At 48.7% G+C, this 23803-nt stretch overlaps 2 protein-coding genes across 5 annotated transcripts; both read left to right on the top strand.

The window, feature by feature from the left end:
• The first annotated feature begins 1455 nt into the window (after window positions 1-1455).
• On the top strand, window positions 1456-9250 carry LOC118081193 (uncharacterized). The gene is made up of 5 exons (XM_088663874.1): window positions 1456-1817; window positions 3469-4247; window positions 5141-5273; window positions 6592-6846; window positions 7024-9250. The coding sequence occupies exons 2-5, from the start codon at window positions 3564-3566 to the stop codon at window positions 7935-7937; spliced, it is 1986 nt and encodes a 661-aa protein (XP_088520000.1). The 5' UTR covers window positions 1456-1817; window positions 3469-3563; the 3' UTR covers window positions 7938-9250.
• A 2328-nt stretch (window positions 9251-11578) lies between these two features.
• On the top strand, window positions 11579-23590 carry LOC118081190 (zinc finger protein with KRAB and SCAN domains 1). Of its 4 annotated transcripts, XM_035107495.3 has the most exons (6): window positions 11599-11755; window positions 12692-12882; window positions 14063-14857; window positions 16315-16444; window positions 17481-17726; window positions 20333-23590. In XM_035107495.3, exons 3-6 carry the CDS (start codon window positions 14123-14125, stop codon window positions 21088-21090), a joined length of 1869 nt encoding a protein of 622 aa, XP_034963386.3. In that variant the 5' UTR covers window positions 11599-11755; window positions 12692-12882; window positions 14063-14122; the 3' UTR covers window positions 21091-23590. The 4 variants fall into 4 exon arrangements, with proteins under 4 accessions (XP_060126666.2, XP_034963386.3, XP_088520023.1 ...); XM_088663897.1 differs by lacking the exon at window positions 20333-23590 and having other exon boundaries at window positions 11604-11755; window positions 17481-18359; XM_035107493.3 differs by lacking the exon at window positions 12692-12882 and having other exon boundaries at window positions 11648-11755.
• Window positions 23591-23803: the final 213 nt, after the last annotated feature.

The raw sequence follows: 23803 nt of genomic DNA, 5'->3' as shown, positions 1-23803 counted from the left end.
CCTTCTCTTCTCCAGGCTGAACAAACCCAGCTCCCTAAGCCGTTCCTCATAAGGCATTGTTTCCAGGCCTTTGACCATTTTGGTTGTCCTCTTCTGGACACGTTCCAGCTTATCGGCCAGCGGAGAACAGAATCCCTCTCAATTCTGCAGTTCTCTGATTCCACGACTCATAGGAGCCAACCCCTAGGGGCCTTTCTTCCCCTTCAGCCCCCACAATAAAATAAAATTGATGAGCATTGCCATTTGAATGTTGTATGTGCACCGCAACAAGGCCTCCCCAATATAAATTTTATTCAGGTTGACACCCTTGCCATGACTAGTTGGGCCATTGAACCCTGATCCAGCAGGTTCTTATGTTCTTAAATATAATGATTTAATAGGGATTTCCCTGGACATTACTGGGATTTTAAAGGTGGAATTGATGTCCGGGGTGGGGGGAATTTCTGAAAGGTGGTGCTTTGTCCTGGATCTGTCCTGGCTAGTCAATCAAAAAATTGCCACTTTTGTAGAAAAGAGCTCAACAAACTTTGGGGGTTGTCTTAAAAAGCTCAGTAACTTTCAGGGTGTCCTGGTTTTTACTTTCTGAAATATGGCAACCCTATGTCTAATAAATGTGTTAACTGCTTTATCTTACAACCGCACCGGCAAACAGGCCATGAACCCCACATAGGTACGTGAAAAGCAAGTGGAAAGAGAAATTCATTGGAAAAAATTCCACTCACACACAGAGCACTGGGGGAAACCTCTTAAGGTAGGGAATCCCCAAAATGACCATGGATTTTGGGGCAGAGAAAAACCAGGTGGGAGTATATGGGTGGAGTGTCTGGGGAAGGGCCAAGGGGGAGAGACCCTGCTTTGCATGCATACCTGACATCTCAGGTATGGCTGGGACAGAAGGTTTCTTTGAAATCCTGGTGAGCGCCTGCCAGTCAGTGCAGGCACTACTGAGCTAGGTGGACCAGTTTTGACTACATCCCTGTAAAGGAAGAGGACCACCTGCTTTGCCTTGGCATCTCCAGGTAGGGCTGAAACCTGGGAAAGTTGCTGCCAGCCAGTGTGGGCAATACAGAGCCCAATGGTTTGGATCAGTACCGGGGCAGCCTGCTGTGCTCCATATGTCAAAGCACAGCATTTCCAAAGAGGTGAGGACGTCACCGGTCTGGAACTGCCGCTGCCGGTCCGTTCAGGCAACACTGCTCTAGGCGGACCAATAGAGAGCATTTGCCTGCGCGCAATGAAAGGTAGCGGCTCCTTGGCCAAAGAGGGTAGTGGAAAGCATTAGGGAGGCTTGATGCTCTCAATTCCGGCTCCCAAGTGGCGCCATATTAGGGGCCAAAGGGATGGGTGGATCGGGTGTGTGAGTGTTTCATACAGAATATCAGACCCGCTTTCACCATCGGTTGTCCTGCCTATTCAACGGAGAGCCAGAAGTATGCGGCTCTTAAGAGGCTGCGCCCCCAAAAGGCCCCCTTGCAGGTGGAAAAATAAAAGGAGGTTTTTGCACCAGGATCCGGGGAGGGGAATCTCCCTCCCTGAAAAGGCGATCTGGAGGTTAGAAAGGACGCCCCCTCTGCCTGCGATCCACGCAGGCTTCACTCCGGAGTAAGCCGTGCGTTGTGCAATGGAAACATAGCACGCCTCCGCTTTGATTCGTCCCCCTTTGCAAAGCTGGGCTCAGCTTTCCTCCTCCTCGTCTTCCTCCTCCCATCCCTCCTCCGGAAACTGGTTTATTTTAATTAAGCTCTCCAGTTGGGAGTTGGTTGCAGAGGACACCTTTGCATGCAGAAGGTCCCGGGTTCAAATCCCGACGCCTCCAGGTAAGGCTGGGAGTGGGCTCTTCCTCCCTCCCCCGCCAGCTGTATTGGGGAGCAGCTGCCGGTCAGTGTAGACGGTGCTGAGCTGGGCGGACCTAATGGTGCATCTCCGTAGGAGGCGGCTTCCTGTGCGCTCCTTAGGAAGGGGGTTGAGGTTCAGTTGGTAGAGCATCTGCTCTGCATGCAGAAGGTTTCAGGGTCGATCCCCGGCGTCTCCTATCTGAAGAGCCGCTGCCCGCCAGTGTATGCAGTACCGAACTAGATTGACTCGATTGTGGGCTTGGGAAGTCCGTGGAAGGAACAGGGACAGGTTGAGTAAGAGTGCAGAAGCAGGAGGTCCCTGGCTGTGAAGGAGGGAAGAGGCAAAGGAGCGTGTGTCATAACCGTTTGTTTCGTAATAGTTTCCAAAGGAGTAGCTGTGCTATAGTTTAGTCCAGGGCATATATTGCTAGACTTCAACTCCTATCATTCCCACGCTGGCCATGGCGGATGAGGGTCATCTAGTCCAACCCCCTGCAATGCCGGAATCTTTTGCCCTGGTGCGCATAGTCATAAACATATTGGGTTCAATGGGGTTGTCAAAGTCTTTATTTTCTGGGCACCTGCCCTCTTTCTACCCGCTTTACAAATAAAAATAAAATTGCCAAGTGTGTAAAGCTGAATTTGCACCAGTTAAATGTGGGCTTCCTGCAGCAGATCCAATTTCGTATGACTGCCACTTGTAAATAGTTATAGTGCAGTTGTAAGTTAATGTTGTTATAATCATAGCTGTCAAGTCTCCCGTTTTTCACGGGAAACGCCCAGATTTAAATCCGTTTCCCACTGGTCTCCCGAACTGAAAAATATCCCGTAAATCCCCCGGATTTGCAGCTCCTGCTGGCGCCGGCGTCCATGTCCCGGCTCCTGGCTGGCTGCTTGCTCACTTGGCTTCGGAAATCACCTCTGCGCATGCCCGAGCATGCGCAGAAGCGATTTCTGGTGCCCAGACATGCGGACACAGGCAGCCCGTCATCGGAAGTCGCTACTGCGCATGTCTGGACATGCGCAGAGCCGATTTCCAGTGCCGCTCTGCTCATGCCTGGGCACCGGAAATTGGGCAGAGCCAGCACCGGAAGTCGCTTCTGCGCATGTCTGGACATGCGCAGAAGTGACTTCCAGTGCCGCGCCACCGCTGATCCCTTATTTTCCTATCCGGAAGTTGACGCTTATGGTTATAATGTAGTATAATGCAATAATAAGGGGGAACCCTTGGCCCCACTTTCAAAAAAAGCCAAGTTTAGGGATCTGTACGTGTTTGATTTTTCATTGGTGCCAATTCGCTTGAAATGCTTTCAAAAACCTCCTAGTATTTGGCACGGTATGTGTGTGTGTTATTGGGTGTTTTTTCTTCTGATTATATATGTTGTGATCTTTTCTGTGAACTACTCTGAGACCTCCGGGCATAGGGTGGTATATAAACTCAATAAATAATAATAAGAGTGGTGTTTAGAGTAGGTTCTTGTGTACGTAAGGGGATTTTGATACTTAAATTAATGGGGTCTTAAACGTTGTTTTTGACGGGTTTTGGAGGCTCAGGAGACGCAGTAGCCAAGCTGCTGAATGTTGGAACATTCAAATCTCTGTTTGTCTCTCAATTCTGTTTTTCCCCTCACAGGAGAAGCGCCTTGTGCCAGCCTCGGGCGCTGTTGCCCCTGACCCCATTCCCCTCTTGTTTAATCTAGAGACTGTGAGAGAGTGCCTGGCGAGGAAATGGACATCGTGCCGCCTGTGTGGGAAAGGGGGGCAGCAGCAAGAAAGCCCCCCGGCCCTAGAGGACAAAACCGGAGATCCGGAGAACAGATTAAGCAGGAGCCAGAGGACAGGCTGCACCGGCACTGGGAAGCCCAGTTGCAGGAGTTCCTGAGGACCCTGGAGTCTCCCCACTCTGGCTGGCGGGTCCCCCAGTTGGCGGAGGAGCCCACCCCGTGGGACGACGCCAAGGGCTTCCTGGCTTCCTTCGAGCAAGTGGCCAAAGCCTGCCGGTGGCCCAGGGAAGAGTGGGCGGCCCGGCTCCTGCCAGCCCTCAGGGGAGAAGCCGAGTGGGCCTTTAGCCGGCTGGAGGGCCGAGACACAGAGGATTATGGGAAAGTGAAGGCGGCCATCTTGCAATGGGACAGCTTCCGGAGGGAGACTCGGCGCCAGCGCTTCAGGCGTTTCTGCTACCAGGAGGCCGAGGGGCCGAGAGGGGCTCACAGCCGGCTGCTGGAGCTTTGCGACGGGTGGCTGAAGGCAGAGAAACACACCAAGGAGCAGATCCTGGAGCTGCTCCTTCTTGAACAGCTCCTGACTGTCCTGCCCACGGAGGTCCAGAACTGGGTCAAGGGACGGAGCCCGGAGACCTGCTCCCAGGCGGTGGCCCTGGCCGAGGATTACCTGCAGAGGCAACGGCCACAGGTGTGGCAGTGAGGGGGGTCCTGAGCAGCCTGGGATCAGGGCAGGGCAGATTTTCACCTGTCCTGATGTAGAAGGGAAGAGGTCCAGATGGCAATCTGTGGTGGGAAATTTTCTGAAAATTTCCATTTCTGAAAATGTATTTTTCCATAAAGAGGGTGGCAGAGAGAAGGGGGCGGTAGAAAAGGGGGCACCAGAACATTTCCCAGGAAACCACGTTGCTGTTTTCCCCCTTAACATTCCCAGGTTCTGAAACTAATCTCATGAAATCATCAACGTAAATATCCATGAGTTCATAAGGTGTTGTCGTAAGCATTATATGTTGTAGGGTTGCCATGTTTCAAAAACTTTTAGCAAAGTTGTTGAGCTCTTTTTTCTTTTTTTTTCTGAGCTATTTTGAGCTATTTTAAAGGAAATTCTAGACTTCCAAGATGGGTTGCCATACGTCTGGATTTTTGCAGACTTTTCAACAATTTGCGCCCAGACACTGCTTCCAATTGCAGTACTCCGACTATGTCCTGGAAATTCCAAATGTATGGCAGCCCTAAAATATTGCAGCATATTGGAATGAGGGGACTTATGTTGTGTACATTTAATGTTATGCATATATCGGTTTTTGAAACACCTTGCAAAATCCGAAGCTTGCTGTAATTGCTCCAATCATCACCTTTCACTATTCTCGTGCATGGCTGCACGTCCTTCACGTACGTTGATTTGTCCCTTTCTGATTCTTGCACCTCCAGCTTATTTTTCAACAGGATTTATTTGTTACTCCGATTAAGTAAGTGCTTTGGTTTCCGTGGCTCTGAGCTGACATTGGAGGCATGCGTAGGAGTCATCCTCTCAGTCTCATCTTGTTTCTCCGCCGTAAAAAGATATCCTTGGTGCAATTTCAGGGGCTGATTCCACCAGAAGAGGCAGTGACGGCGGAGTCCTCTGAGGCGGAACAGACTTTGTCTGACCTCGGGTGGAGTGTGTTTGGCCGGCGGGCTGAAGAGGAGCAAGTCGGCAGGGATCCTGAGCTGTTGGGTAAGGTTGCTTGTGGGTTTAGATTTTGGGCTTGTGGAGGTTTGTGGCTTGGCTTCAGCTATGACTGTATTCCCCCACGCCCACCCTGGAGCTGCTACATTTATATTACAGGAATTTGAAGATCCTTAAATACCCTATTTTTCCATGTATAAGATGCCCCATATTTTTAGGCACTCTTATTTAAGAAAATTGGGGAGGGGGGGATTGCCCCATGTATAAGACAACCCACAGTTTTCCACATAACTTTGAAGGAGAAAAACCTAGTCTTGTACATGGAAAAGTACGGTTTCTCCTGGAAGTCACATTCGTAGTTTCTTGAGAAAAGTGAAGATTAGACAGTGGCAGCATTTTTAAAAGAGCTGCATTTAATAAACATTGCTCCTTGTCCAAAGAGGTCTAGGAAAAGTTGGGCTCCTATAATAAAGTACAGTGGTACCTTGGTTCTCGAACTTAATCCGTTCTGGGAGTCCGTTCGACTCGTCAAACGGTTCGAAAACCAACCAAGGGGTGGCTTCTGATTGACTGCAGGAGCTTCCTGCACTCAAGTGGAAGTCGCGTCAAGTGGAAACATTCGCAAACCAGAACACTCACTTCTGGGTTTGCGGCGTTCGGGAGCCAATTTGTTCAACTAAGCCGTTCGGGAACCAAGGTACCACTGTATAACAAAGTATTATCCTATAATAATAAATGCTCTCTGAAACTAAGGAGCCACCACCATGAAGACACCGTCCCTGCTGGCCTCACCCCAGAGGGAGGAGACATGCAGAGATGGCCTTCTGCTGAAGATCTTTAATCCATCCTAAGAGTCATGACAGCATAGAAATAAAAATGAAATAAAAATGTAATAACGTCAAATCAGCATTTCTACTCCCATCTTCGGATTGTGTTTGATATTTTTTATATGCATTTTTAAATGAACCACTTCTAAATATTTTTTTAATGATTTTTGACTTTTTATGGACAATGTTAACGTTTCTTGTAAGCCTCTTAGAATAAATTGAAAGAGGCGCCAGGCGAGCTTCTGTGGGGAGGGAATCTCAGGAATTGCCACAGAGATGGCACAGACCCCTGTCACAAACATTTTAGGGAGGTCAAACAACTGATCTAAACAGCTGAGAGGGTCAGTAGGGAAGGAGACACTCTCCCATGTATTTGGAGCCTAAGTCCCAAGTCATTCAAGGCTTTAAACACTAGCGTGAGGGCCTTCAGTTAACCCTGGAAATGAACTGGCAAGAATGGCAATTTCCTGGTCTTTGTTCCTTAATTCCACATTTCCATTTACACCCACGTGAATGACCCCCCTGCTTCTTTCCTCCAGCAACGAAAGGTTGGGTGAATGTAAGGAAGGAGGAGAAATGTGCAGAAGAGGATTTGAAGGAGGCAGATCCAGTTAGAACATCTGTGGAGCCTCAGGCGGAAGAGGATGTCTCCCCGAGTCACAAGCAGGAAGACCTCCCAGGAAGTCAGCTTGGGCAAGAGGAAGAGCAGGAATCTTCTCCGGAGAGTAATGAACAAACCTTGCTTTGTGGAGTAGACGACACAGAAATCGCTGCCCAGCAACAAACCCACCCTGGTAAGAGACAGGATAAAGGGTTAGGGAACCGCTGTTTTTTTTTGTCAAAGTGACATCCCCTCGAGGGGTGATACTTTGGGGGATGAAACCAGTGATTTATTCTACAAGGTGTGACTGGAAAGTTGGGTGAGTGGTCACAGAAATCAGCTTTGGGTGTCCCCCCCCCCATTCTGACAGGTTATGGTGACCAGTCGAGGGAGTGCGACGAGAAATACGGCCGATTGGACTGTCCAGAGGTCCGGCAGGACGGCGAGCACCCGGGAACGGCAGCGGAGAGCGTCCCTCAGCCCAGACGCGAGAGGGCCCCCCTCCTAGAAGAGGCTTTCCGGTGCAGCGACTGCGGGAAAAGTTTCAACCGCAAGCAGAACCTCCTGAGGCACCACCTGACCCACACCGGGGAGAAGCCCTTCAAGTGCGCCTACTGCCACAAAAGCTTCGTCCAGGTCTCTGACCTGACGCGGCACGAGAGGACCCACACGGGGGAGAAGCCGTTTGGCTGCTCCTTCTGCGAGAAGCGCTTCAACTGCAACTCCAACCTGCTCATGCACGAGCGCATCCACACCGGGGAGAAGCCGTTCCTGTGCCTGTCGTGCGGGAAGACCTTTGTCCAGATCTCCGACCTGACGCGCCACGAAAGGACCCACACGGGCGAGAGGCCGTACGGCTGCTCCTTCTGCGAGAAGCGCTTCAGCTGCAACTCGCACCTCCTGGTGCACCAGCGGATCCACACGGGCGAGAAAAAGCCGCACCAGTGCGCCACCTGCGGCAAGAGGTTCAGCTACCAGTCGGTGCTGCTGGCGCACACGACGGTCCACACGGGCGAGAAGCCCCACGCCTGCCCGCACTGCGGGAAGCGCTTCCATTCCCGCCCGGGCCTCATCCGCCACAAGAAGAGCCACGCGGGAGAGAAGCTAGCGCATAAGTGCGCCCATTGCGCGGAGAGCTTTGGCCAGCGGCCCCAGCTCATTCTCCACGAGCGGACGGCGCACGCCGGGGCCAAGCGGTACTATTGCTCCGCCTGCGGGAAGAGCTTCAACGCTCACGCCACCCTGGCTAGGCATGAAAGCATTCACAAGGGGGGAGCCACGTAAGCTCAGGGGTAGCCCCAAATGACGTAGGCCCTAAATATCGGAGAGACCACCTTCTTCCCTACAGACTTACAGAGGGGACCCTTCTCTGGGAAGTCACTCTGCTGTCAGACGTTTGTGGGGTGGCAGCCTGAGACAGGGCCTTTGCAGCAGCAGCCCCTAAATTGTGGAATTCCCTTCTCACAGAGTTGCGCCTGGCATTTTTGTCATGCAGATTTTGTCATCGGCCAGAGGTGCAACATCTAGTCTGTTCTATAGGTATATCATTAAAGCTGCTTTTAACCTTGTATTTTTATATGGTTGTATCCCACCCTTGTGATGAAGGGCAAGGGAGAAACCAAATAAGTAAATAACTGTGTGTGCTATTGTGAACCTGTACTTGTCCCCACCCCCAAATGAATATTTCCTTGAGTCAAAAAAATACCTTTTCCTTGGGAATTTTGTTTGTAATCATTTTTCATTGTTCATTTTTTCTTTTTTACACACACACACTTTTGTGAACTTCCCTAAGACTTGTGGATATAGGGCAGTACAGTTGTATCTTGGATCCTGAATGCCTTGGTACTCAGACGTTTTGGCTCCTGAACACCGCAAACCCGGAAGTGATGACTATTTCGGGTTTTGAACGTTCTTTTGGAAGCCGAATGTCTGACGGGGCTCCCGCAGCTTCCGATTGGCTGCAGGAGCTTCCTGCAGCCAATCAGAAGCCGCGCTTTGGTTTCCGAACATTTTGGAAGTCGAACGGACTTGTATACAAATTTTAAGTTGTATACAAATTTAATAAATAAGAAGAATAATCTTAAACCACACCTATAGAATAAATAAATGATTTTTCAGTTTTAAGAGTGAAGGGCAAGTTGCAGCGATTAAACCGTGTTTCAAGCACATTAAAATCAGAAAAATAAGGTGGGTTCTGAAAATATACTTCTTAAGTTTCAAAAGCCAAGGCAAAGAGGTTTGAAAGACAGGTGTCAGTCACAAGCTCCTGGGAGGGTCTATGTCTGGAGACCAGACCTGGAGACCGAGGGGGCTTCCTCAGAGGAATATCAAGTAAAGGACCACCCAGCAGGACAGGAGAATAGGTCACTGCTCCAGCAAACTCAGCCTGCCCTTGGCCAATCCACACCTGCCCATCTTCCTTGCAACAGGTCCAGGTGCAGAAAGTGGCAGCCAGGCAGCTGATGGGGGCACTGTGGCTTAAGCTTTTGTGCTGGTCACCCATTTGCTCTGAGGCAGGTTAAAGGTCCTTGTCTTAATTTAGAAAACCCAACGTAGGTCCAGAGCACCTCGGGGACCGCCTGAACCCTTGGATCAGGCATAGGCAAACTCGGCCCTCCAGATGTTTTGAGACTACAATTCCCATCATCCCTGACCAGGGATGATGGGAGTTGTAGTCCCAAAACATCTGGAGGACTGAGTTTGCCTATGCCTGCCTTAGATCTTGGCTGGATCACTGAGATCGTACGCAGGAGCATTTGTTGGCTGTTCCCTGAGCTAATGAGGCTCCTTGGACGGCAACAAGAAACGAAGCCTATAGTGCCATCGGCCCAGTATTGAGGGTGGCGCTGTGGTCTAAACCACTGAGCCTCGGGCTTACCAATCAGAAGGTCAGCGGTTCAAATCCCCACGACGGAGTGAGCTCCCATTGCTCTATTCCAGCTCCTCCCAATCTAGCAGTTCGAAAGCATGCAAGTGCAAGTAGATAAATAGGTACCGCTGCAGCGGGAAGATAAACGGTGTTTCCGTGTGTTCTGGTTTCCATCACGGTGTCCCGTTGCGCCAGAAGTGGTTTAGTCATGATGGCCACATGACCCAGAAAAGCTGTCTGCGGACAAACACCGGCTCCCTCTGCCTGAAAGCGAGATGAGCGCTGCAACCCCATAGTCACCTTTGACTGGACTTAACCGTCCAGGGGTCCTTTACCTTTTCTATATAATAATGTGCAAGTGTCTCTGCGTCCAGTCCGTGTGTCCGTGGGATTGCGCTACTGCTCATGTGCCCCACGGACAGCCGTTGGGACTTGGAGCGCAGAGACACTTCGGAGAGGGGAGCTTGGTGCTCGCTCGGCCCGGCAGGGAGACGAGCCAGGCTGAGGCGGCGAGGCGGGCACGAGGACCGCCCGTTGCCCTTCGCTGGGCGCTGCTGCTGCTTCTTCTTTGTAGGCCTTGACGGGAGAGGCGGGAGAGAGAATGAGGCGGGCAGGCGGCTGCGGCGCTCGAGCCGGGCTGAGGTAGGAGGTCCGGGAAGGGAATTCGTAGGGCCACTTGCTGGCCTCGGTGGAGGAGGAAAGTAAGCGAGGCCTTCTAACTCCCACCCCATCGGGTCAGTTCTATCTGTTGGGACTAGGAGCGCAGACCCGCCGCTTCATCAGCTCTGCACATGTCCCCGAGGTTGCCAGAGCAACAGGTCTGCTCTAGCAGCCGTTATTTAAACGGGCTTCATGATACTAGTTGAGGAATATTCTGCCAATAGAGATTCAGTAGACATCTTCTGCTTCATCGTTACAAGGGCTGCTGAAGACTTTCCTATTCCACTAGAATCCATGCCAGTAATTTGGAATACGTCCTTCCACAAATGATGCCTGCTTTTTTACTTTTTAATGTTTTAATGTATTTCTGTTGTAAACCGCTTTGATGTTTCTATGAAATAGAATATATATATGTAATAAAATTATACAGACACAAACACATGCATATATACATATGAACATGAGAAAAGCCTGGTTTCTGGATCAGGCCAAAGGGTCTGGCATCCTGTTCTCGCAGTGGCCAACCAGATGCCCCCAAAGGGAAACCCACAAGCAGGATCCGAGCACAAAAGCAAATTTACCCTCCTGGTATTCAGAAGAGTTACTTCCTCCACAGAGCTCAAGGTAGCTTATGAAGTTCTCTCCCTCTCCATTTGATCCTCGCAACAACTCTGTGAGGTAGGTTAGACTGAGAGCTGGTGACAGCAAGCTTCATGGCAGAGTGGGGATTTGATCATAGTCCATCGCAGTAACCACTGCACTGCACTGTCTCTCTCTGTGTGTGACAGGCTCAGTAGGTTAGAGCAGGTGCTGACAATGCCAATATTGCAGGTTCGATCCCTGTATGGGACAGTTGCATTGGAGAGGGTTGGACTAGAAGATCCTCGGGGATCCCCTTCCAACTCTGAAATTCTGGGATAATAATAATTATTATTATTCATTTATTCATTCATTCATTCCCTGTCCATCTGGCTGGGTTTCCCCAGCCACTCTGGGCAGTTCCCAGCAGAATATTAAAAACATGATAAAACATAAAAAACTGCCTTCAGATGTCTTCTAAAAGTCAGATAGTTGTTTATTTCCTTCTATGCTTCTATAATTCTTCAACATTTCCTTTTCAAAAAAACATTTCCTATTGAAAACCAAAAGGAACCAGCACGAAATGTTTAGAATGATTTAAACACAATCAATCAATGAATAAATGAATGAATCTAAATATAATGGATAAAATGTACATTTCCCAGCTTGTGCTCCACCCACTGAGCCTATGTGCCACTTCACAGCTACGCGAGGGCAAACACCCACAACCTACTCAAGGTGTTCGAAGAGTTAAAGCCAGCGAGCTCCTTGCGAGTCCTAGAGGGGTTCTGGGAGGTGTGTTTAGGCTTCCTAGGGTGGAAATGCGGAAGTGTGGGAGTGCATGTTTTGGTGTGTTGGGGGGGGGTGATGTGCAAGAGAGAGAGAGAGGCAGGCGAGGCAGGACGTGAAAAGTCACAATTTCACTTCCTGTGTGCCATTTCTTCCTCTCCGCGGCTCTTTTGGGAAGGAGAGAGAGAGTGTGTGTGATTTTGGGGTGAGTTCTTGGAAATTGCTTCAAATTGCAGATTGTGCTTTTGCTTTTTTAAAAAAAAGGGGGAGGAGAGATGCAAGAAGTTAAGAAGCGAGAGGGATTCCTTTGGTGGGTGGAAAGAAACAAACAGCCAGCCAAGGTTGCAATGAGCAGGTGCCTTGCAACATTTGCAGCCCCCAGCATCTCTAGGTTAGGGCCAGCGATGCCCCCACCCCGTCTGCAACCCTGGCAAGCCACTGGCTGTCATAATGACGACAATGCTGAGCTGCACATGGACCCAGGGGTCTGGCTCTGTGCAGCTTCCTGGGTTCCAATGCATAGAAATCCCAGTTGCTGGAAACCACAGCAGGAGGGGGAGAAAGGGCTCCTGCCCTCAGCTCCTGCTTTCCCACAGGTTGGCCACTGTGAGAACAGGACGCCAGACTAGAGGGGCCACTGGCCTGAACCTGAGGGCTCTTGCGAAAGTCAGACTAGGATAATAGCGAGCCAGGTTCCAGCCCTCCTCCTAGGGTTGCCAGACTCAATAGAGGACAGGACTTCTGTGCCTTTAATTGCCCTGCTCTCTTTTGAGTCTGGAAACCTTTAAGAGAAACCAGCAGACCCTTTGCTTGGAAATTAAACAAAGGATCTGCTGGTTTCTCTTTAAGGTCTCCAGACTCAAAAGAGAGCAGGGCAATTAAAGGCACAGAAGTCCTGTCCTCTATTGAATCTGGCAATCCTAGTAGCGGCCATAGCCTTCCATTTTGTGATGCAGCCCCTTGGAGGAACAGCAGGTATAAGATGTGTCAGGTGATGTTTATTTATGATGTTTATTTTGAAGCCATGAAAGAAGAAGAGTTTGGATTTGATATCCCGCTTTATCACTACCCTAAGGAGTCTCAAAGCGGCTAACATTCTCCTTTCCCTTCCTCCCTCACAACAAACACTCTGTGAGGTGAGTTGGGCTGAGAGACTTCAGAGAAGTGTGACTAGCCCAAGGTCACCCAGGAGCTGCATGTGGAGGAGCGGGGAAGCGAACCCGGTTCACCAGATTATGAATCTATCGCTCTTAACCACTACACCACACTGAAAAGCTGTGCTGTCTGATTTCTGGGGATCAGAACTGTCTTCAAGGAAGAGGAGCAGGCCAGGTTGTATTTTTCTGGACAGTTGGCAACTGTACATTGGGATCTTCTTTTAAGAACCACCTCATATATTTTTAGGACCACCTTATTTTTGTGATTGCAAGTTTTTTTAAAAAAACAAATATAAATCATCCCTGTTACAGGCCAATGCAACTAGTGTCATACCTTGGTTGTCGAATGCCTTCGACTCGAACGTTTTGGCTCCCAAACGCCATAAACCCAAAAGTGAGTGTTGCGGTTTGGGAATGTTCTTTAGAACCCAAATGTCCGACGCTGCTTCTGCGGCTTCTGATTGAGTGCTGGAAGCTCGTGCAGCCAATCAGAAGCTGTGCCTTGGTTTTCGAACATTTTCGGAAGTCGAACAGACTTCCGGAACAGATTCCATTCGAGATCCAAGGTACGACTGTACTTTTACTCTGGGTGTTTTATGATTTATTAATTTTTAGACTACTGTTTTCTCTTCTTTTCCGCAATCGTTTTGGAGTTGCTACCTCAAGTGGTGTATTTTATTGCAGAGGTATGGAGCCCTTTTTCACCCCAAAGGCCAAATTCTCTTATGGGAAACCTTCCAGAAGCTACTTGCACAGGGGCAGATATAGCAGTTTTAAGATGCAATATTATAATCAGTTAAAACACCTAAAGAGGGTGCAAATCGGAGCCAGTAAAGGATCTAGGCTGAGAAGAGTTGCAAGAACCAGACAGAGAAGATTGAAAGGCCACATTCCCCCTCCGCTCCCCACAGACTTGAGGTTACTCTTTTTTGTAATTCAGTTTGTAATTCTGATACCAGTAAGTCAGCTTGGCAACCAGGCAAGAGTGGCATGATGTTTACTCAGGTAGCAAATGCTGTGATTGGTTGTGTAGTTCTGAAGGAATTTTTCTTCTGTATGCTTGGGTCAGTGTTTCCCTGCTACATGCAAGGCTTGAAGTACAAAAGACTTCTCTATGTTCCTTTCTCCTCATACTCTGTAGAGTGTTTTCATTCTTGTGGGCTTATTCTGTTCAGTTTTCTCAGTAAAGTGTTGTTGCAGGACTTCTCTCCAGACTCTTGTCTGCCTTGTTTGAGTGTCTTTGCTAACATTTCAAATAAATCACTCACATTTTTCTGAGACCTGGGGCTATCGGGTGACATATAACTTTAATAAATAATATTAATAATAATTATATAAATGCCTCTTTTGCCCAGGGAGCCAGGACCTCCTGTTCAGCCCCCTCTGTGATCGTGCACGAGAGGCTTGCACCAGGGATGAAAATGGAGGAACCAAGCCAAGCAGCCCCCAAACCGGTGGAGGGAGCAGAGAGTGTGAGGAGACCCCACCAGAGGGGCTGCATCCGGGAATTCCTGCAAAAGATGCCGTCCCAGCACCAAGTGAAAGAGGAAGGAGGGGAAGGGATCCTTCAGCGCTGGGAAGTCCAGTGGCAGGAGTTCCTGAAGGAAGTGGAGTCCCCTCACGTGGGTTGGGGGGTCCCGCAGCCGCCAGAGGAGCCCACCCCCTGGGATGATACCAAGGCCTTCTTTGCCTCCTTCGAGCAAGTGGCGGAAGCCTGCCGGTGGCCCCGGGAGGAGTGGGCAGCCCGGCTCTCACCAGCCCTCAGCGGAGAAGCCGAGCGGGCCTTCCACAGGCTGGAGGGCCAGGACAGAGAGGATTATGGGAAAGTGAAGGCGGCCATCTTGCGCGGGGATGCCATCAGCAGGGAGACGAACCGCCAGTACTTCCGGCGCTTCTGCTACCGGGAAGCCGAGGGGCCGAGAGGGGCCTACAGCCGCCTCCAGGAGTTCTGCCGGCGGTGGCTGAAGGTGGAGAGGCACTCCAAGGAGCAGATCCTGGAGCTGCTGATCCTGGAGCAATTCCTGACCATCCTGCCTCCAGAGATCCAGAGCTGGGTCAGGGAACGGGGGCCAGAGACCTGCTCCCAGGCAGTGGCCCTGGCCGAGGACTTCCTGCTGAGGCAGCGGGAGGCAGAGCAGCCAAAACCTCAGGTGAGCTCCTTGTGTTCTTTGCTTTTCCCAAGCGGGAAACAGATGAGCAGCCAGTAACCTGGCGAAGGGGAGGGCAGGTTTTGTAAAAAAAAAATTATTATTTATTGAATTTCTATGCCACCCTTCCTCCAAGAATCACAGGGCTGTTTATATTATATAATAAAAAATAAGGTAAAGGTAAAGGGGCTCCTGACCATCAGGTCCAGTCGTATCCGACTCTAGGGTTGCGGCGCTCATCTCGCTCTATAGGCCAAGGGAGCCGGCGTTTGTCCGCAGACAGCTTCCGGGTCATGTGGCCAGCATGACAAAGATGCTTCTGGCGAACCAGAGCAGCACACGGAAACACCGTTTACCTTCCCGCCGGAGCGGTCCCTATTTATCTACTTGCACTTTGATGTGCTTTCGAACTGCTAGGTGGGCAGGAGCTGGGACCAAGCAACAGGAGTCACCCCGTCGCAGGGATTCGAACCGCCGACCTTCTGATCAGCAAGCCCTAGACTCTGGTTTAACCCACAGCGCCACCTGGGTAATAAAAAATACATAACATAATAACAAGCAAAACAGTTTTTTAAAAACCCATAGGGTAAAAGGCCATTGATTGTTCAATTAGCCAAATGCCTGGGGCTATAAAGGCTGCAGATAAAGTGAATCAGACGGGCGGGAAATTTTGTAATTGGTGTTTCGTTTGTATACTTGTCATTGGCCGTAATAAAATGACTTGACTTGATTTGGTTGGCAGTTAGGTAGCTGACACATTTCGAAGCACTGTCCAACTAAAACACAGGCATCCATCAAAATGGTCGTTTCTCCAAATGTTGCAGTGCATTTCTACAGCCAAGTAACAGGTACAAAAATTGTGCTGACTCTTACTGTTCAGTATCATTATTATTTATTTGTTAAATATATCACCCTTCATCTGTAGATCTCAGAGCGGTTCACAGCATAAAAATACATTCTCAAATAAAAACACAAACAAGAGCAAAACAAACCAAGAATCCTCACTCTCCCCATCCCACAAACACATTTAAAAGGATATAGGATGTTAATCAGCCAAAGCCCTGGTGGAAGAGGAACGCTATACGCCTAAAGCTGTATAATGAAGGCGCCAGGCGAGCCTCCCTTGGGAGAGCATTCCACCAATCATCATCTTGATCAAAACCCAATATTTAAAATAAAAAGAACCAGCGAACCTATGTAAAAATGTGGATAAAGGAACTTGAAATTTGACTGAGAAGGTGAGAATAATAAAGGACAGCATCTCCCATCCGTAATCACAAACCGTTCCTCTGTTGCTCACGCGATCCCTTGCTGAAAAGCTGATGGGCTGGAGGGGAGGGGAACTCGAAGGGCCAGGGGAAGTCTGGTGGAGAGCCGCTTGCAACCTGCGGGTTGGGGGGGATTCCTACTCTATCCCTGCCCTAAGTCCTGTCCTTAGAGAATCTCCTCTGCTATTTCAGGTAAGCGTGCCGTTTGAGGAGGTGGTCCTGAGTTTCTGCGAGCCGGGGCTGGTTCCTTCTGAACCTGTCCACCGGCAGATGCGCCGGGAGACCAAGCAGGAAGCTGACCATGGAGAGGCCCTCTTGACAGGTGAGGATGGCAAAGGTGTGTCTTTAGGCGCTCGGAATAGGTTGGAAGGTTCAGGACCACGGAGAGGATGTCCTTCTTCACTTAAGTTCATAGTTAAACTGCCTCATTCCCTCCTGCAGGAGGCTGTGTTACGGGCTGCAGTTGTTGCATACATAATAGGGTGATGACTTTTTTACAACCTCATTTCCCTGTATCATAATTTGATGAGCTTTCATTAAAGATTAGATAAAATCTTACTTTCAAAGAGATTTGATAAAAAAAACCTCACACACAAAATGATTTTATAAATTTTATTTATCAGTTTTTCGACCATTTTTGAAGTATATAAAATTGAACCCAAGCTTTAGAGTCACATATATACAACATTAAACACACAAGGAAGCTTTTTTTAGCTGCAGTAACAGTATAGACACCGCTAGAGGACGATGTTTTGCTACCTCTCCTGTAGGTTCTTTTCCCAGCATGTCTGGCAGGGTCTGCTGGCTGAGTTTTGAGGTCCCAAAAAGGGGCTTTTACCTTGCGCAGGTGTGACATATGTATACCCTATGTTGCTAAGAACACCCCCCATTGTGGCATGTAGTGTTGTGTCCAAAATTGATATGAAATATATATAGAATTGTTAATACAATTTTATGAAATGGTAAAACGGCATACAAAAAAATTAAAAACGGTTTGTGTGTGACCTTTTTTAATATTTCAATGGAATATACCTCATTTTAGTCATTAATAGGCAAAAGTTCATCCATTTGTGCTACAGGAAATATTTTTTGAGAGAAAAAATGAAAAAGTCATCACCCGGCCTAATACATAAATAACCGGTTTTTGACACCTGGGAATTTCCCTCCAAATTATCCCCAACAAAATGGACACTGGTTATTGTTGTTTTTAAGTACTTTTAAACATTTTATTTGGTTTATTATACAATTATTTCTCAGGACTCTTTTACCCTTTTATAAGTCCACCACATATGAAAAAAATGTACCCTCAACCTCTTTGCATGTCCAGCACTTATGTGAAATTTTATTTTCCCGTTCAGGAGCTAAAGGGTGGACGAACCTCAACAAAACGGAGAGGTACGCCCCGGAAGATCGCGAGCATCTGTCACCACGTGGGACGTCGGTTTGGGGCGCAGGAGAAGAAGTTTCCTGTTTCCCCGAGCAGGGAAACGCTCTGGGTGGGCACCAGGAAGCGGACTCGGAGCGAGAAGTTGGTGTGTCTGTCCCGTTTGGGGGCACATTCCATGATCTGAATGAGGATGCACAGCAGTGGAGGAGTCACACTGGTAAGAGACCAAGCGTCTGCACCGCGTATAGGAAGAGGTTCGGCCAGGGCGCGAACCTCCTTAAGCACGAGAACATCCACTCGGGAGAAAAGCCATTCCAGTGCTCCGATTGCGGGAAGCGGTTTGGCCAGAAGTTCCACCTTCTCGGGCACCGCAAGAGATGCGAGAGCGAGAGGCCGCACAAGTGCCCCACTTGTGGCAAAAGGTTCTCTCGCAGCTCCTACCTTAACACTCACCAGAGAATCCACACGGGGGAAAGACCCTACGAGTGCTCGCGGTGCGGGAAAAGCTTTAGCCAGAAAGCTAACCTTAACACGCACCGCAGGATTCATACGGGGGAAAAGCCCCACGAGTGCCCCGTGTGCGGGAAAAGGTTCTCTCGCAACACCTGCCTTAATAGACATCAGAGAATCCACACGGCGCGCTAAGCTGTACAGATGGCATGGACTGCAGGGGGGTTATTTTTCCATGGCAGCGGGGAGGGGTGCAGGAAATCAATACTGCCAATGAGTGATTGAGTGGATTGCTCACCCGGGCTAAACTTCAGTCAGAAAAATGTCCTGTGTTTAGACATTGTATAATGCAGGAGCATTCAGTTGTGAGCACAATAAAGAATATTCACCATTCCTTCCATGGCTATTTTGATTTTTGATTTATTTTTTGGAGCAATTGTCCGTAAGCGCACACACAACCAAAAAACAATTAAGGTGCCAGAGCAACTCTCCTCGAAGGAAAGGTTACCCCCCCCCTTTAGAGCTTTTTAGCGTAGAAGAATAAAAAGTCAGGAACGTGATGATGGAGGGGTATAATATTATGCAGGTTTTGGAGAAAGAGGTTTTTCACCCTCTCTTATAAAACTAGAACTTGTGGGCACCCAATGAAGCCAAATGTTGGAAGAGGAGTCAGGACAGGCAGAATAAGGTACTTTTTCACGCAGTCCACACAGTTAAACTTCAGAACTCCCGTCCACAGGAGGCAATGAGGGCCACCAGCTTGGCTGGCTTTGTGAAGAACATGGGCAGAGGGAAGTTCTTCCTGCCCATAACACTAACGTCCAGCGAAGCTGAATAGTAGGAGATCCAGGAGAGACAAAAGGCAGGACATCTTCATCCAACGTACACAAGACATGGCAGCATCTGGTTTTGGAAAGGGAGCTGAATATTAAAAACAGTGCAGCATCAAACATTAAAAACTTCCCTAAACAGGGCTGCCTTCAGTTGTCTTCTAAAAGTAAAATAATTGCTTATTGTCTCGACATCTGCTGAGAGGGCGTTCCACATAGTGTCTTCCAATAACATGGTTTTAACAGTGAGTCCGTAAGTGACTGTGGAGGCCAATTCTGCATCCACACATCCTTCCACAGTGGGGACAAAGGTTTCTGGGTGGGAGTTGATCATGGTGAGGGTTTGCCAAGCGTGCCTTCCTCTTAGCACGTTTCTCCCTTGCGTCCTGAGATCGAGCATCTTCAAAGCCCATGACACCTTTGGTAAAGGCTGTTCTCCAACTGGAGCGCTCACAGGCCAGTGTTTCCCAATTGCTGGTGTTTATACTACATTTTTAAAAGATTTTCCTTGAGAGAGTCTTTAAACCTCTTTTGTTGACCACCAGCATTACGCTTTCCATTTTTAAGTTCGGAATAGAGAGGCTGCTTTGGAAGACGACAATCAGGCATCCACACAACATGACCAGTCCAACAAAGTTGATGTTGAAGAATCGTTGCTTTAACACTGGTGACTGGCTACTAGCTGCAATGGCTTGTGTTCTCCCTTCACTGCCAGAAGCTGTATATTCCTCTGAATGGCAGTCGCTGGGAGAGTTGTGCTGGGGAGAGTTGTGCTGGGGCGTTTGGGTATTGTAGTGGTGGGGCATTTGGTTGAGGACACTGAGAACAGGGTGCTGGACCAGGTGAGCCCACTGTTCTGGTCCGGGCCTGTTGTCTTCAGGTCCTGCTTCCAAACTGAGTGGCCCCTGAATGTGGGAAACTCGATGGGTCTTTAGCAAGATCCAGCAGGGCACTTCTTACAGAATCATGGAATTGCAATTGCAGGAATGCTCGTTCTCTGAAAAGCGGCTTTCACCAGTGACTTGCCCGTGTCCAAAAAAGGAAGGATGAACGTATTTTGTTTGGGACATCTAGAAGCTCAATTAGGCCTGCTATTGCTCATTAATTAATTAATTAATCTATATTCTAGACTACCTGTAGCTATGGTATAAATGGATTCTTTAAAAAAAGAGAGAGAGAGAGAAAATTACGGGAAGCGGTTGAAAAGAAAAAGATTGACAATGGTAACCACCGAAGGGCAGAGGGAAGTCGAAGCATTCAGGCAATCCTAAATGAGGATAGGTAGCCGTGTTGGTCTGAGTCAAAGCAAAATAAAAAAATTCCTTCAGTAGCACCTTAAAGACCAACTAAAATAAAAACTTAGTTGGTCTTTAAGGTGTTACTGAAGGAATTTTTTAATTTTGCTTCTAAATGAGGATGTTGATGTTTAATGTTTGAATTTAAATTTGTAATGTAAAATTCAATAAAAAAAAAATTAAAAGAAAAAGAACAGACCAAAGGGCTCCCTCTGGATCCTTTTCGTTCTTTCTCTTTGTTCCACTAGGTGTTTGGCAGGCAAGTGAGAACGGAGAGAGCCCCAGTCACCAGGAAACCTCTGACCAGCTGGATCAACCACATGGGAAGTCTCCAGGAGGTGTTACAGAAGAGGACCTCTGTGAGGACCACGCCAAAGCCTCTGGGGATCCTCGTAGGCCGCAGAGGCAGTCCGGGAGCAAACCCGTTCCTTGCGGAATAGGCAAGAAGGTATTTGCTGGAACTTTGCCAGAGCATAAGCCCAAGAGCTGCGTCGTGATCGGCAAGGCACTGAAAAACTCGGGCCTCTTCAAGCAGGAGAAGAACTGCGACGGGGCCATGACGTACCAGTGCACAGAGTGCGGTGAGAGGTTCACTCACAAGAAGCACATGATCGGCCACCGCAGAGTCCACAAAGGGAACACGCTGTACGACTGCTCTGCGTGCGAGAAGAGCTTCGTCTGGATGTCGGACCTCACCCGACACCAGAGAATCCACACCGGGGAAAAGCCGTACACCTGCTCCCTCTGTGGGAAGAAGTACGGCTCGCGCTCGGGCCTCATTCAGCACAGTCACAGCCACGCGGGCGAGAAGCCCCACCAGTGTCCCGACTGCGGGAAGGGGTTTGTTTGCAAGTCGCACCTCACCCGGCACCAGCGGGTCCACCTTGGCAGGAAACTCTACGCTTGCTCCGAGTGCGGCGAAAGCTTCTGCCAGATCTCGCTCCTCATGCTGCACAAAAGAAGCCACGCCGAAGAGAGCCCGGCGGAGGTCGGGCTCTCATCCTGAACCTCTGGAATATACCAAGATTCCACTGTCCCCTTTGAACCGTTTGCAGTCATGCATTTTCTTGTGTCGCTTCTCAATTTCAAATAATCAGCCTCGGAAGGAAAGCGCTCTGCGGTTTTTGTAATTTAAAAGGTTAGGCCACACTTCGGATTTATGCCGTGAAGCAGGGGTGGGGAACCTCCAATGCAGGTCAAAAAACGGCCCCCCTGGGTATCTCCAAGTGGCCCTCAGAACACGCCCCAGTCAACATCCTTCACTGGCATCTCCTCAGGTGTTTTTACTAGGCTGGCGTGCAGCCTTGAACTCCAATAAGGCCTCTTGCCTGCCTGCAGGATGTATGTAAAAACCTGCCCACATACCAGTGCCATGTGGCCACCAAAAGATTCCCCAGCGGTGAATGTGGCCCTCAGCCTCAAAAATGTTCTCCACCCCTGCTTTCAAGCTCCTTCCGGCAAGGACCTCCCCACCTCCCAATATTATTTTATGAATGCAAAAGAACCCTAGATAAACCTGTATACCTGGATGGAGTTGTAAAAAGTTATAATAAAAATAATAAACCCCAAAACTGGATTTGTGGCTGAAATGCAACGGCAGAGATGGGAGTCGTATCACCACATGTATACTGCAGGTATGGCTCTTAATGAAAAGTTAGCTTGTTAGAGGAGTGACTTGAATAAAGCAGATGGAGTCCAGAGCAAAAAGACTGTATTTTATCAAGTAAACTGAACAGGAGCAGGGTATAATTTGAGGAGCAATAAGCAGAGGGTTTTGTTTTGGTCAGGCCTTGTACATAGCAGGAAGACATACAATGACAGGGGGGGGAACTCCCTCAGAATCGCACAGCCAATCAGAGCACGTGTTATCTCAGCAAAGATCATGGCTGGTTGCTAAGCAACACCTCTGCAACCACTTGGTTAACTGACTGTGGGGGGGGGGGTAATTAACCCTCGGGTGACTAACTGAATGATCCCTGCTGTTACACATTTGACAACCTGCTCTGACAAACTCGTTCTCCGCATTGGTGGTCAGAATCGCCACCAAGCCCAGCATTCTGTCTCCAACTGAGGCCAGTCAGATGCATCCAGGAACCTTTCTTCACTGTTTGTCGCTCGGCAGCTGTCATTCAACGGTACACTGCCTCTGCATATGGAAGTTCTCTTTGGACTCTTGCAACGTATAGCCAACGCTAGGCAGACTGCCCGGCCCCATCAATTTACCCCATCTTTTTTTTAAAAGTAAGCAATCCCTGTATTTCTGGCAGCAAACCACATTACTAAGTTTGTCATTGGTATGAGCTTTTGTGTGCATGCACACTTCTTCAGATACACAACTTGAATAAAATATTAGGGAGGGCAGGTAAACCCTGCCCCAAATAATTGATCACATGACACGGTGCACGCACACCATTTGAATGGCAATGCCCATCAATTTTGGGGGTCCCAGTCCCCTCAAATATTTTATTGGGGTGACCAAAGACCCCTCAGTCCCTAGGAGTTGGTTCCTATGAATGCAAGGACCCGCTCTTAACTATTATTGTAGTAGTAGTAGTTGTTTATTAATTTTGAATACTGCCCTTCATCTGAAGATCAACATAAAAATACAAAATGAGAACACGAAATACACAGTACATAATAAAACAAAAATAAACCAATAACCCTCCACCTACCAGTGTGTCAAGACCTTCTTGGTTCACATAAAAAGTTCACGGCTCAACAGGTTGGCAGAGGGCCTGCATTTGGCCTTTGGGTCTGCAATTCCCCATCTCTGTTGTAAGAAATAAATAAATGAAATTCACAGAATGTGTGCTTTGATCAGAAAATGCAACTTGCCAACTTTTGCCCGCACAAAAAGTCCATGATGTGAAGGATGGGAGTTCTTCAAACTGAAACTGATTGCCAACAGTTTGGCCCTTTCCTCCAAAGTCAGTACAGGCATTCCTCCCCCCCCCAAAAAAAATACGGTATGTGTGTTTGACTCATGCATGACCTTGTACACTATATGGCGTCGGGAAACAAAACTATTCAATTCAAACCCGGAAATGGTGGCAGGGAGCTGTAGAGGAGACCTTCCCCGGAGTCCAAAAAGGACGTCAGTGAGGGCGGAGGGAGCCCCATAGAGTCTGAGGGCACAGTGGGGGTTGCTTTGCTGCTTATCCTCCAGCCTCCAGCCAGCCCCAGAGCTTCAACCCTAGTTGCTGATATTTTTTGATACAGTATTTTTGGTCTGGATTGAAGACAGTAAGAGCTGTTTGGCAGTGGAATTTGATACCAAGGAGTGTGGTGGAGTCTCCTTCTTTGGAGGTCTTTAAGCAGAGGTTTGACAGGCATATGTCAAGAATGCTTTGATGGTTTTTCCTGCTTGGCAGGGGGTTGGACTGGATGGCCCTTGTGGTCTCTTCCAACTCTATGATTCTATGATTCTAAACAACTATCTGACTTTTAGAAGACATCTGAAGGCAGCCCTGTTTAGGGCGGGGGGATTGCTTCCAGTAGCACCTTAGAGACCACCTAAGTTTGTCATAGGTATGAGCTTCCGTGTACATGCACACTTCCTCAGATATCTGAAGAAGTGTGCATGCACACGAAAGCTCAAACCTATGACAAACTTAGGTGGTCTCTAAGGTGCTACTGGAAGCATATCCCCCCCCCCGACTATGTCAGACCAACACAGCTACCTACCTGTAACTGTTTAGGTTAGGGAATTTTTTAATGTT

This window comes from Zootoca vivipara, chromosome 2 (genome assembly GCF_965207765.1).
Source record: "Zootoca vivipara chromosome 2, rZooViv2.hap1.1, whole genome shotgun sequence".
In the NCBI taxonomy this organism is placed as follows: domain Eukaryota; kingdom Metazoa; phylum Chordata; class Lepidosauria; order Squamata; family Lacertidae; genus Zootoca; species Zootoca vivipara.
This window is presented reverse-complemented; position numbering and strand designations above follow the sequence as displayed.

Coding starts and splice junctions, on each gene's coding strand:
- LOC118081193 (XM_088663874.1), top strand. CDS start 3,564: ATGGACATCGTGCCGCCTGTGTGGGAAAGGGGGGCAGCAGCAAGAAAG. Junction 4,248..5,140: donor TGCAGAGGCAACGGCCACAG/GTGTGGCAGTGA, acceptor GTGCAATTTCAG/GGGCTGATTCCACCAGAAGA. Junction 6,847..7,023: donor CCAGCAACAAACCCACCCTG/GTAAGAGACAGG, acceptor CCATTCTGACAG/GTTATGGTGACCAGTCGAGG.
- LOC118081190 (XM_035107495.3), top strand. CDS start 14,123: ATGAAAATGGAGGAACCAAGCCAAGCAGCCCCCAAACCGGTGGAGGGA. Junction 14,858..16,314: donor CAGAGCAGCCAAAACCTCAG/GTGAGCTCCTTG, acceptor CTGCTATTTCAG/GTAAGCGTGCCGTTTGAGGA. Junction 16,445..17,480: donor TGGAGAGGCCCTCTTGACAG/GTGAGGATGGCA, acceptor TTTCCCGTTCAG/GAGCTAAAGGGTGGACGAAC.